We start from the raw sequence: 13,656 nt of genomic DNA, 5'->3' as shown, positions 1-13,656 counted from the left end.
CCGCGCCCGCGCAACCCCCGAGATCTTCCCTCGTTGTGTGTAAACACGTAATTTAGTAAAATCTTTAGGAGAGTGCACAAGTGACGTGAAACGCGTGCGTGTTTTTTGATTTTTAAAGATGGCTAAATGGTCGGAAGATACAACTATCAAATTTGTGTCGTCGTATTCGTTCACGAATGTTTGTGGAATGTTAAAAACAATTTATACAAAAACAAACCGGCTAGGCATTCGGCATACACTGCCTTAAAAGAAGCTATTTTATTTATTATTCATATTTAGTTTATTTATTTCGAATAAAATCTCGTCTTCTATTTGTTCCATAACTACAGTTAGTATTTTGCGTAGAATAGAGCGTATTTGCCGACGTCGTTGCGCGTTCATTGTGGCGCTGTAATGATACTCTACTGGAAGAAATGTAAACGTTCACTCGCAACGCACTAAAGCACTAAAGAACTTGCCTTTCAACTTGTACCAAAATACTCTCCTAAACACTAAGATACTGTAAATCGGCCCTTAGACACCAAAATCGGTGTCAGGCACAAATTGGAATTGTATAATTATCAAAGCAATAATAAAACATTAGCTCAATTTATCACTTTTCATATGAAACGTTTTATAATGTCTATAAAAACTCAAGGACCGATTTAAAATCATTTCTTTTTAATGAGAAATAAGCAAATATGTTAGTTTATTAAGAAGGTCTTGTGATATTTGGTTAATTGTAGATATATAATAAATAATTTATATCTCAAATCTTTTTATTTGGTAGACATTGATATAACTTGGTTCCTCCTTTATTGAAGATTATAAAACGGTGTTTAATTAAATGCCTGTTGGATCTCCTAATATTAAATGAAACGTCTCCTTATGGACATCATAACAGCTTGGCGTGATGGCTTTTTAAGTTTTTTGCAAACAGTACATGTCTTTACATTTTAATGCTTCGCTGACCTCTTTTCCTATAAATGCTATTCGTTGCTTTGAAACATTACTAGTATAGGAATCTCCTGTAGCATAAAAACGAAGTGTTAGTGCCGATCGTTACGTGACGCTGATTGCTTTTCTATAATTTGTGTCTTAAAAGTACTTTTGGTCCAATTAAATTCAACAGTTCTTCAAAATTGACCGGAGACAAGCATACAAAGTTTTTATACTGTCTAGTAATCATTTGGTTTTTGAATATTGCTATCAATGACAAACCCCTAGATACAGGTCTGTTTTTAAATAAGTTTGACGTCCAATAACGTTTTATCTGCATATGCAGCGCAGAGTTCAAACGAGCATGCTACGCCGATTTTCGAACACAGCGTATAAAATACTCGATGGGGAGAGTGACGTATCGATCGCGTGATTGGTAAATGAGTTGACGTTTGTGTCCCGCGATGCGCAAACTTTCCCCCACTCCCTTGTTTAATGCTCAAGAAGTTTGCCGGTATGTGTACTAACGCCCTAGACCAGGCCTCAAATGAAGGTATCTCGAAATGAGATATAATCAGCTATAAACTTGGTATCCTAAAACTTGTCTGCGACAAGATTTTTCAATGTTCAAAGTAAATAAAACTATTTTAATTCCAATCTTATTTGTACTAAGCACTTCTTAAATAAAAATAAAGCTATTCAATTGTTGTTTAATGTTTTATTGAAAAATACCATTTTATACATTAATAAACGTTAAAATATAAAAAAGCGTGCGTGTACTTACGTACGCGCGTAAGAAGTTACTTATAATTCTTTGGCATTATTAAAAATAGTTTTTGATTGCATGCAAATAATTAATTACAATTAAGTAATCAAAGACTGGAAAAGGAGTCATTGTAGTCAATAAAGTTCAGTTTACATTTGAAAAATTTAATACATAAATATTTATTATTATTCTCTTACATTAAGTGTAACATAAATTCTATTATTATTATTGGAATGTTGTTTTTAAATTATTTCCAATGCCGTAGCATCTTCCGTGGGCAACTTCATTCTGTTAATTTTGTGTCACGGTGCGCGCGCATCGTCAAATTTCACTCTCATCAATTTTTCATAACGCGCCTAAAGAAGTATAACTTCATAATAATGAGAAGTAGTTCTAAATTTAATTTTCTTTTTAATCATCGTCTTTCGCTGTAAAATTTCAAATTTCTCTGTTCTCTCCTCTTTAACGACATTTGTCCTAAGTTCTTTCAGGATTTCGGTGTCTTCCTTGATATGGTGAAGTATTAAGACAAGCTTGCCATTATACTGGCTTATATTAACAATATGAAGATGCACTGGGCCTAAAAAAGTCCGTTTGGTAAAATATGATTTGTCATCAATATTTATGTTAATCTGTTTATTTAACAGATACTTAAACCACAAAATTATATGCAAAAAGGATAAGTCCATATATGACTACTAATAATTTACTTTGATTCGTCAGATTTGTGTAGATGTATAAGTGTGTGTACGTTTTAAAAATCCAATCGATTTGCTTATTTCCGAAAATATGGATTTGGAAATAATACGGAATAAGTTGATGCTCGCGTACTCCTTATTATATAGATTTACAGTACCATAATTCATGAAACAGTTTGACGAGTTTATTTATTTTCCACAAGTAAGAGTATTTCTTCCAACTTCGATTTTGTTCCCTTTGTAGTAGAGACTCTTGGACCGTGGGGTTCAAGAGCACAGGCGCTAATTAAAGATTAAAGTTGGCGCCTGGTAGATAGTACCGGTGAATAAGTATCGCAATACAGCTCTTGAAAAACCACGGCCCAAGAGGTTGCTCCAAAGGGAACAAAATCGAAGAAGATCAAAATTGGAGACTCTTATATTTGAGCCATTTATTATTTTGCCTGCTCTGCGAGGGAGGTGAGACGGGGCTAACGTAAACACAAGTAGCATCCCATACCAAAGCCCGTCCCATCTTCCAAAGGATCAACGAAATTCTATCCAGCCGCTTGCCATTGTCGGCGTATGTCGTTGAAAGCGGCGTGGCGAGAAAAAGGACCTGCAGTCTTTTGGCAATGGAGGCCAAGGTGTCCAACTTCAAAGCCACAGCCCACAGGGATACTTATGGGGAGTACATATGGGCCTACTTTTAAGCGAAGGCTTATGGCAATGCAAGCTAATATTATTAATAAATTATCAACTTTGTTATTATTATATTAAAATTCTTGTATAGTTAAAATTGGCCAGTGTATGTAGGGTAGACTGGGTACGGTTGAAACGGGGTGCGGTTGAAACAGGGTACGGTTGAAACGGGGTGCGGTTGAAACGGGGTGCGGTTGAAACGGGGTACGGTTGAAACAGAGCGAATATCTTAACAACCGTGTGTGATGCGTTGATGGGTACAAGGGGTGAAATAAGCAGCCGACAAGTCGGCACACAAATAGTAGTGTTGCGTCTGTAAATGAGTATAGGAGACCTCATTGTGTTTTTTGTCTGAAAAGTAAGTATTTTTTGTTCGTTTCTTTTTGTAATTATGATTCTATAAAAGGTATCATATTGAGACTTTTGTGTTATTTTCTTTGTAGTTTGTCGATGAATGGCTGTATGATTAGATTTAATTCAAATTTATTATAGTGCTTGCTATGAACAATTATATGTTCGGAACACTGCTTGCACACCGGACGGTTGAAACAGTTTATTTATCTAATTATTTTGTTTCTTGATGATGGAGAACAAAAATTATGTTTTCGCTGGACGTATCATATTACGCTACCAGCCCTGCGATTCTGTAACTCACTTTTGGAATTCACACAGCGGTTTTCGCATCTGCGGTCGCTCTCAAATCAGTCGTGAAGCAGTCATTTTATGATTTGGCATTCTGAAAAGGGGGGAGCTTGTAGTTTATTGTTTATCAGTATGCCAAATCATAAAATGACTGCTTCACGACTGATTTGAGAGCGACCGCCGATGTAAAAACCGCTGTGTGAGTTACAGAATCGCAGGGCAGGTCCCTTAATTTAAAAAAAATCTCAAGTACAACAATCCCATATTATACGAAATAAGACAACTTTGATACATATTGTGTCATCTAATCTCAAAAATGTGTGTGATATATTTACAGCATTCTATACTAATAATTTGTCTATTTAACCTAACATCTTATTTTGTAAAATGTCATACTTTGACCATGCCAAGCCTGGACGGATCGTTAGTTGTGATTACAAAGTTTTCATTGGTATTTTGTTTGCTTCAAACCAGGCATAGCACTGTGCTTTGGTTTCGATTAGCAACCGATGACCCTCCATAATAATTCATTGGAGTCTGTATTTCATCGTGTCATTTCACAAATGTTATTAACTCGTAAAATCTTGATGTTTTAAATAAAAAGTGCGTGCGTACAAAGTACACATGTAAGAAGTGAAACTTCTTTGTAAATAAATTATTACTAAGTTAAAAGCCCCAATAGATGATCATGTACCAGTATATGATCACTCCATGTATTTGTATATCTATATTCACACTGTTTACACACTGTACACGTGCTAATGATAATATCAATAAATATTTTTACGCATATTTTTCGTTTACTGCACAAGACGTTATGCGACAGAATTGCCATCTAAAGTTCTAATATGTAACAACTAAACGAATACATCAACCAATAGCGTGTATTTTTTCTCGACCTCTCCTACTCTCTCTATCAATCTTTCTCACTATAGCTCTCTCCCACCTCTCGCTCTATGGCTATTTGCTTCATGCTACGTTCGCCCATTTACTACTACGTTCGTTCACTCCTCTCAATCGGTCTCAATCACTCTCTCCCTTTTCGACAAAAAACGCTGCACATCTTCGTGACGCTAATTTATTATTGCGTTTCATCCGTAAAAATTGTACCCTAAAGAAGTTTCACTTTAAAAGTGCGATTTCATTTTAATAGAGAAGCGTTTTGGCGGGTTCTTTTAATTAAAAAAAATATTTAGAAAAAGAAACATATTTTAAGAATTAAAAAAAATATTGTTTTTTATGGTATAATAAATAATCCAAAATGGTTTAAAAATTTTGTCAAAGGATCATGCGCCGATAATATGAAAAACTACCGAGGTGAAATAAAACAAAAAAATACAGCAAATAAAAATATATTTAAATAAAATATTTACACATATACCGACCAACCATTTACACAAATATACCAATAAATAAAATAAGCTTAAAACTATATCAGCGCTTAAACAAAATTTACTGTTGAAGATTCATTTTACATTCGACCAAAACAACCAATCGCAATTAGACAAGTCGATAATTGGACACAAAACAGTCTACCATGCGTTTGACAGACAAATCCTCAAGTAGCTTGACCATGCGTTTGACAGTTTAGCGCTAACTTACGTATAAATCGTAGTAACGATACGTATGTCATATCACGCAAACTAATTCTTATTTAGCGGGTATGTCAAACCCATGGTCGGGCTACTGATCAAATTTCTGAGCATACGAGTGAATACTAAAAATAACTGGATTACACAAAAATAAACATTTAATAAAATGTCAAACTGTTGCCATAACTATTTTATCTAATGATTTTATATAGGAACGAAAATATTATTTTAAAATTAATGTGAGCCCTCAACCAACGTTTTGTGTCCGCTTATTTCGTTGTTTTAACTCTGCAACTAACCGTAGACTTGATTAATAAAAAAATAATAAATCCGCCTTCAAAAAAATAATTTCTCATTCTTAAACCTATTAACAGTGCGACACTACATTTGTGCAAATTTTTAAAATTTTCAATTATTTTTTATAAAATCTATACGTTGCACAACAGTAATAAATTCTGAGCATTTACGACCCCACGAACCCAAGCACTTATCTAATCTATATCTAAGAAAAAAAATAACCAATAATATATAGAGTGGAAATGAAAGTGATTTGCAGCAGGCGTGACCGGCTGGTCAAATGCATGGTCGTGTGACCCCGATGTTCAAGTGCATGGTCACATGACCTCGATGGTTTAAAGGCATGGTCGCATGCCAAGGCTAACGTGTGAAAGAGAGAATAGACATTTCTGGTCATTTGGTCGCTAAAGCTAGTATGGTTGTTGGAATTTGTCAAAGGGCGACCATATTTATGCATCATAGGAAATATATAAGTATAATACAACATTTTATTATAAATAAATCCCACTGCATCCACTCTATATATTTCAAATAATTTCATTTAAATATTATGTCAAATTTCCACTTCAAACATCTGAAATATTACAAATTAAAAAAGTACATTTTTCATCTGTTTCAAAACTTCGTCAAAATGAGAAATGTCACCGTCAAATCTATGCTTTCAACGCAGGGAATGTTTCAGGCCTTGTGTGAAACGTCGATGTCATATCAAAATGTCTCATGACAAGGAATGTTTAAGAGTTTTACAAAATAGATGGCGCTGTAAGGAAAAAAGAAACATACAGAAACAAAATTGAATAAGGGAGCGTTCAAGTATTACGTAACGTATTTGGGGGGGGGGGGCTCCATTTGTAAAACGTTACGTTACGATGCGGGGCGGGGATTAAATTACGCGTTATTGTTCATTATTTTTTCGACTTACACCACATAATAGTAACTAAAGATTCACTAAGTGGTCACGAAACGTTTTACTATTGGGTTCAGAAAAACGTTACGGTGAGTTACATGGGGGGGGGGGGGGGGCAAAAATCTCCAAAAATTACTTTACGTAATACTTGAACGCTCTAAACCGAACAGTACAAGAATTTATTAAAGTGCCATATTTGTACCAAGAATAGCCGGACTATTAATAGAAAATGACGTCATTAGATTTAGATAGCGCCTTTTACGTTGGTTTAGACTTTATGAGACAAAATTACCATCAATTACACAACACTGAATAAATTTGTGACAAACTATTATCACCAGTGCAGATAACATCTACATTAAAATGGAGGTAAAATTTGAAGTTTCAGTAAATTTATTCGATATGCATATATTATAGACACCAAAAATTTAATTAAAAGATACTACCTAAGACAGTAGCACATTTTTTTAAATTCTCATTAATTTGTTTAAAATATAATGTATCATATGAAGTTGCTAAGTTAGAGTTATTACTTCACTTAAAAAAAACGAAACTTCCAATTTCACTTACATTTCTTACAATAACAACGAGTATAGAACATTGTCTGTGACATTTTAAAATTATTTCTGTAACAGGGGGCTTACCATAAATTATTTATCAATAAAAACCAAAAATAATTCGTTTACAATTTGTGACCAAAAGCAGGTCAAAATAAATCTTACAAATTTCGACTTTGCATTATTTTTATGGTACCCCCTGTATTTTACTATTTTTTTTAAAACTACCCACATTTAGTTTAATGGGGACATGTAGGTAATGTCGTCCCACGGGTGCCTGTACAGCGGCTGCTTCATCCTCTTCTGGTCGAGATAATGACCAATGTGTCCGATCGTTCTGCCGAGAACGAACAACGCGTTGATCGATCCCATTTGGATATAGTTGTTACCTTCCTCCCTGGAAAGAAAACCAAATTCATTTAGAAAAAATCTTTTAGGAGTCGGGTTATTCTCCCTATGGTCGGGGGGTCGATAGCTGACCATGCGTTGTACTCGTAAACGGGAGCTACTAGTGGTGAATGGTCGAACTTGAATAAGTCAAAGATCGATGTGCAGTCTCTTCCCGGAATGACTAGATTATCCTGGTTTTGAGCAGCAACTCGGTACGGTAAAGTACCGAATTTTTTTAATCTAAACCATCCAGGGCGCCACCCAAATTCATTCAAATCGGTCCAGCCGTTTAAGTGGAGTTCAGTGACATACACACTACAAGCTCTTTAAGTACTGGTTTACACGTGTGGCCTACAGCGTTCAAATTGTCGGGATTATTATTAATTTCAATAAAATACAATGCATTTATAAAATAAATCAGTGGCCCTACAACCTTTTTAGGCCTGGGCCTCAGATTTCTGTATCTGTTTCATGATATTACAATCTAATAGGCAAGTAGGTGATCAGCCTCCAGTGCCTGACACTGTCGACTTTTTGTGTCCAAGGCAAGCCGGTTTCCTCACGATGTTTTCCTTCACCGAGCGAATGTTAAATGCGCACATAGAAAGTCCATTGGTGAACAGCCGGAGATTGAACCTACGACCTCAGGGATGAGAGTCGCTGAAGCCCCAACCCTCATGCATTACAGATATTTCTCAACACACAATATTATAGAATTAGGTTTTTGAAAAAAAAATTTTTTTGTGATAAATGAAAAGATCATAATATGTATATAAGTATTTTAACAAAACTATTTTTGTTTTATTTTTTTTCGCAATAATTCACCAGTTATTTCAAAATAAAAACTAATATTTGAATCCAGTACCGAAAACACGCCGAACAAACTCGAGCGTGTGTGACGTCATAATGTTAGCTCACTCATTGCAGTTGATAGAAAAATAATAAATACAGTGTTTTGATCTATTTAATTTTGTTAATTAATATTTAATATATTAAATATACTATATATATACATATATATTAATAGCCGTTAACGCTGTACTGTTATTAAATAGCTTTAACATTATGACGTCAAAACTGTGGTGATCATTCATGGCGCGTTTATATTCAAGTGATTTTTATTTAAATTTCATCAATTTTTAATTGTTTATAATTAATTGAAAACATTTTTTTTGATGTTTTTTGCATTAAATATCAATATTATTAATAATAAAGTTTTAAAATATATAAAAAAAATCAATAATTTTTATTTTTTCAAAAACCCAATTTTCTACACCAATTTATTTGTCAAAATACTCACTGAGTGAACAGCTGACAGTGCCTGAACATATCAACCATGGCTGCGGCGATGATGCCGTCAACGTTGAGGATCAAATTGGGCTTCTTCCGAGTGGTGATGGCCTCCACGTCCAGCGCGTACCGCGTGACGGGCCAAGCGGGCCAGCGTGACGTCACGTACGCCTTGAGCTCGCGCACGCGAGAGTCCGGGTTGTTGATGGATTTAACCCTGGATTTTATATGCAATTAATAACTGGTTCAATGCTATGGGGTTTTCAAGCATAACAAACGTAACAATTAGATAACGGGGAAGGATTAGAAAAATGGGCCGATGGCTGGCCATGCGTCATTTTTGAAGTGAAACTTCTTTATCGGGGTCGGAAAAAAATTTTGTGTAAAATTTTTTCGTTACGCGTCACGTTTTTCGGTTACGCGCCATGTTCCTTTTTGAAGTCAAACTTCTTTATCGGCGTTGGAAAAAAAATTACCGTCACATTATTTACTATTTATTATTTATTATTCGACACTTAATATTTTAATGACAATTAATTCATTAAATTCCTAACATATCTTCCTTTTTCCGTCCCTCTAAGTATCGGAAATCTAAACTTTTAGATTTGTATAAATATGAACAACACTTCAAGATTAGTTTGCCACTGAAGTTTCACTTCTGACATGTGTACTTTGTACACACACACTTTTATTTTTATTTTTATAGAACGGTGGGCAAACGGGCAGGAGGCTAACCTGAAGTTAAGTGATACCGCCGCCCATGGACACTCTCAATGCCAGAGGGCTCGCGAGTGAGTTGCCGGCATTTTAAGAATTGCTACGCTCTTTTCTTGAAGGATCCTAAGTACTCATACTCGTGAACGGGTGCTACTTGTGGTGAGTGGTCGAACTTGAATTCGTGTATGCGGTGCTGTTAGTTATAAACTAGCTGTTAACTAACTAACATTTGTTAACAGCTCTAATAATAATAATAACTATATATTAATAAAAACATAATTTATATATACTAAGTTCATTTATGAACGTCAAGCTTTACATGAACTGTCATTTCTCAAAGAGCACAGAAAAGAAATGTCAAACTTTCTGTTATTTGTCAAGCTTTTAGCGTTTGTAAGGAGCTGCAACCATTACACCATGTTCCACATGACATCTTAAGTAAATAATAATAATAACATAAATTAAAAACAAAGAGTTGTCCTCTATCAGCAGGAGGCATGGTTAAATAGCACGCACTTACATTCTCGTGGGAAGAACACGCAAATACATAGCCGTAACGTGTAAATAAATAATTTCGGTAATAAATAAAATGTATACCTGTGCCCGATGCCCATAATAAGCTCCCCCTTCGCCCGTTTCTCGTTGACGAACTCCTGCGGATGTTGCCCGCGGTCGTAGGCCGAGCAGAAGTCAATCGCAGCGCGGTCTAAAGCCCCACCGAAACGATCTCCCTAAAATTTAAGAAATGTATTAAAGAAAAACTGTGTAAAAAGGCATACTATAATACAGTGACACAAAATTAACAGAATGAAGTTAGTGGCGCATGTTGGCACGCACGCCGCCTCTGTTCACTGTGTATTTATAATATTTATCCACAAGCTTTGAGTTTCTACATTTAAAACACGTGTTTTCATTATACAAGTGCGAATTTTATATGTGCGTCTGAATTATAATCTAAAGTGATTTAAATTGAATATTTAAATCAATATTAATTAATATTAGAAAAAAATAATAAATATTTTCAAATGTAAACTGAGCTTTATTGACTATAATGACTCCTTTTCCAATCTTTGATTATTTAATTGTAATTAATTATTTGCATGCAATCAAAAACTATTTTTAATTATGCCAAAGAAGTATAACTTCTTACGCGCGTACATAAGTACACGCACCGTTTTTTTTTTTACTTACAATTGTCAAAAGTCCAGAGACAACAGAAGATATCAAGTCCTTTCCGGCCCTGGCTGTGACCATGGTGTTATGGGCCCCAGAGACTGCGGGGCCATGGTCCGCTGTCACAATCAACACCAGCTCGAAGAACTTGCAAGCCCACTCCGGCAGCTCTCTTTGGAACCTGAAGTTAATCAAAACGCACAAGTTTTAATTAAATAATTACTAGCAATGCCCCGCGGTTTTACTCGCGTCGATAAAAGTGGTAGGGAAAAGTCTACTAGATATAGGTATTTTTGTTAAAATAAAAGTTTTATTTTATTTATTTACACTTTGTTGCTTTATAATATAAAAATTTAACAAAATTACATGTAAAGGAAAGGCAACTGGCGGCCTTATCGCTTTCGAGCGATCTCTTCCAGGCAACCATTGTGAGAAAAGAGAAAAAAGTATTAAATTACATAAGGTAGGCAAGAAGTGGAAAAATACATGTATTACAAATAGTTGTTCTGAAAAAGAAACTAAACAGGAACAAAAAACAAACTAAAGTAATAAAGGACAGATGAATAATTATAATTTAATTTAAGATCATTTTACTTAGCTTTCTTAGTTTTTAATTACTTCCTTTCAGATTATTAATTATCTAATCAATATACAGATTTATATATATTTCTAAGGGAGCGTTCAAGTATAACGTAACGAATGGGGGGGGGGTGTGTCTTTTTGTAAAACGTTACGACGCGATGATAATTTTTGAAATCAGTCCTGTAGTTTTTGTGTGAAAACATTACAAAGATACATACAAAAACACAAATGTTTCCTCTTAATAATCTAATATATAAAATTCTCGTGTCACAATGTTCGTTCCCATAATCCCCCGAAACGGCTCGACGGATTCTTATGAAATTTTTTATGCATATCCAGTAAGTCGGGGAATCGGCTACTTTCTATCTTTCAAACCCTAAAGTGACAAGGGGTGACAACGCCAAAAAAAAAATATTTTTTAAACAAAATGTTTTGTTTTTATTATTTATGATACACATTTAAATCGTCGCGTTGAGGGTAGCGTACACGTTGACGAATCGTATCCATAAATTTAATGTTTAAAATAAATATAAGCGGTAAATCCCAAATTAACTGTGAAAATCGAACTGTGTTATTGAAGAACTACCTTGTCAAATATTGTCAGCCCCAGAAGAAGCAGAAAAAGTGCGTATAAGATCTTCTAGGACCACGTCAACAATACGCGACGCATGATACCACCAAGAATGCAGTGAGATCATTTACCTACAATAAGTGATATTGTGGATACATGAAGTGATTTAGTGCAAGGTCAATAGTGGCAAAGTGAGTGCGAGACTAGAAATACAAATATTAAATATTATTTAAACAGGTCATTGATATTCACGCAACTAAAATTTATCATACTATACGATTTATTCAGATCACTTGTCACGAACGTTGTGGCTCCGTACAAAAGTTCTTAACGAAAATCTAACTGAAGCCAGTTCGATCCTGAGTGTCGACACATATAGGTTTTATTTTTGTTTTATATTTTTATATTTTCCTTTTTCTTCTATATAATAAGGAAGGGAAAATTTGAGGAATAGATAAAATGCTCAAATGCATTGCATGCTCCAAGGACCTAGACATAAGCACGCAGATTCAATGTATACAGTGCTTTAGAGGTTGTCACAGTAACTGTACAGGACTTACAGTGGAACAATCAAGTGACACTTGGATATGTCCTCCTTGCATGCGTAGAGGACGGCGCTGCCCTGATGCATCGCCTGAAAATCCACAAGCCTCCACGAGGCGTCATAAAAAGGATCCAGGACAAAGCGACAAGCACTTGTCTAGGGATGACTTGCAGAAGGTAATTGCAGAGGGAATTAACCAGGCAATCGACGCTAAACTGGGTCACATACAGAATAAGCTGATCGAAACTCTAAAAGCTTCTCTTATTATGGAATTGAGAGAAGAAATTAAGTCCTTCATGATTCCATTCGTTGAAGAAACAAAATCTCTAAGGGAGGAATTAAATATACTAAGGAATGATCTCTCGAATAGCAATGCCATTGTAAGTGAACTAAAATCGCAAATTTCTAAGCAGCAGCAGTGGAACCGAATGAATAATATTGAGGTTGTAGGTTTACCTCAAACTAGCAACGAGTCGACACGCTCACTAATACAAAAAATTGCAAAACATGCTGACGTGGAATTGCAACCGGGCGATATTGAATTCGCCAATCGCGTACAGCCGAAGCAATCAACGCCAGGAAAGCCAAAAACAATTGTTGTTCGTCTCAGATCTCGCGACATTAAAGATAAAATTTTGTCCGGTTTACGAAAAAGGCGAGGAATTCAAACGTCTGATATTGGTTTGGCTGGTAATTCTAAGAAATTCTTTGTAAACGAGCACCTGACCCCTGAAAACAAATATCTGCTAAAAGAGGTTAAAACAATGGCTACGAACAAAGGTTACAAATTCGTTTGGGTCAGAAACTGTTGCATTTTTTTACGCAGAAACGAAGAGTCCCCAGCCATTACAATAAATTCGGAGCGGGATTTATCAAAAATTTCTTAGATTCAACTTTGCATTTGTATTTTTATTATTTAACTAATTATTTTACGGCATCGTTCGTGTATTTTTCAGTGGTTTTAGCAGCGCTTTGTTTCTTGATTTACAATTTCACATTAATAGTAACGCAGAATTCGAGATCTTCCTACCTAAATAAAAATGTTTGCATAAACGTTGGTACGTTTAGATTTTTCTTTAAATGTTGGATAAAACCCTAACCATATTCTATCAAAACGTGCGAGGCTTACGGACGAAAACGACTGAATTTTATCGCAATCTACTCTTATCTACTTTTGATATTGTTTTAATAACTGAATCTTGGTTAAGCGATAAGTTTTACGACAGCGAACTTTGCGGGGATAATTATACTATGTTTCGGCGTGATAGAACTAAAGAAACATCACATAAAAAATATGGGGGAGGTTTGTTAATTTTTATATCTCCTAAATT

General features: G+C 35.0%; 1 protein-coding gene across 2 annotated transcripts in view; it reads right to left on the bottom strand.

Moving 5' to 3' along the window:
• Positions 1 to 5,041: 5,041 nt before the first annotated feature.
• The window catches only part of LOC125058290 (ATP-citrate synthase), a 58,813-nt gene continuing 50,198 nt past the window's right edge, over positions 5,042 to 13,656 (bottom strand). The window contains exons 21-25 of one of the 2 annotated variants that reach the window (XM_047662343.1): positions 10,647 to 10,809; positions 10,053 to 10,186; positions 8,749 to 8,955; positions 7,291 to 7,455; positions 5,042 to 6,354 (exon numbers count right to left, since the gene is read on the bottom strand). In XM_047662343.1, the coding sequence (XP_047518299.1) occupies positions 7,293 to 7,455; positions 8,749 to 8,955; positions 10,053 to 10,186; positions 10,647 to 10,809 (667 nt within the window). In that variant the 3' untranslated portion in view covers positions 5,042 to 6,354; positions 7,291 to 7,292. Of the gene's footprint in view, positions 6,355 to 7,248; positions 7,456 to 8,748; positions 8,956 to 10,052; positions 10,187 to 10,646; positions 10,810 to 13,656 lie in introns of those variants that run through there. The other variant, XM_047662342.1, reaches the window with a different exon arrangement.

This window comes from Pieris napi, chromosome 18, assembly GCF_905475465.1.
Source record: "Pieris napi chromosome 18, ilPieNapi1.2, whole genome shotgun sequence".
NCBI lineage: Eukaryota > Metazoa > Arthropoda > Insecta > Lepidoptera > Pieridae > Pieris > Pieris napi.
Note: the sequence above shows the minus strand (reverse complement) of the source record. Positions and strands in the feature narration are given on the sequence as shown.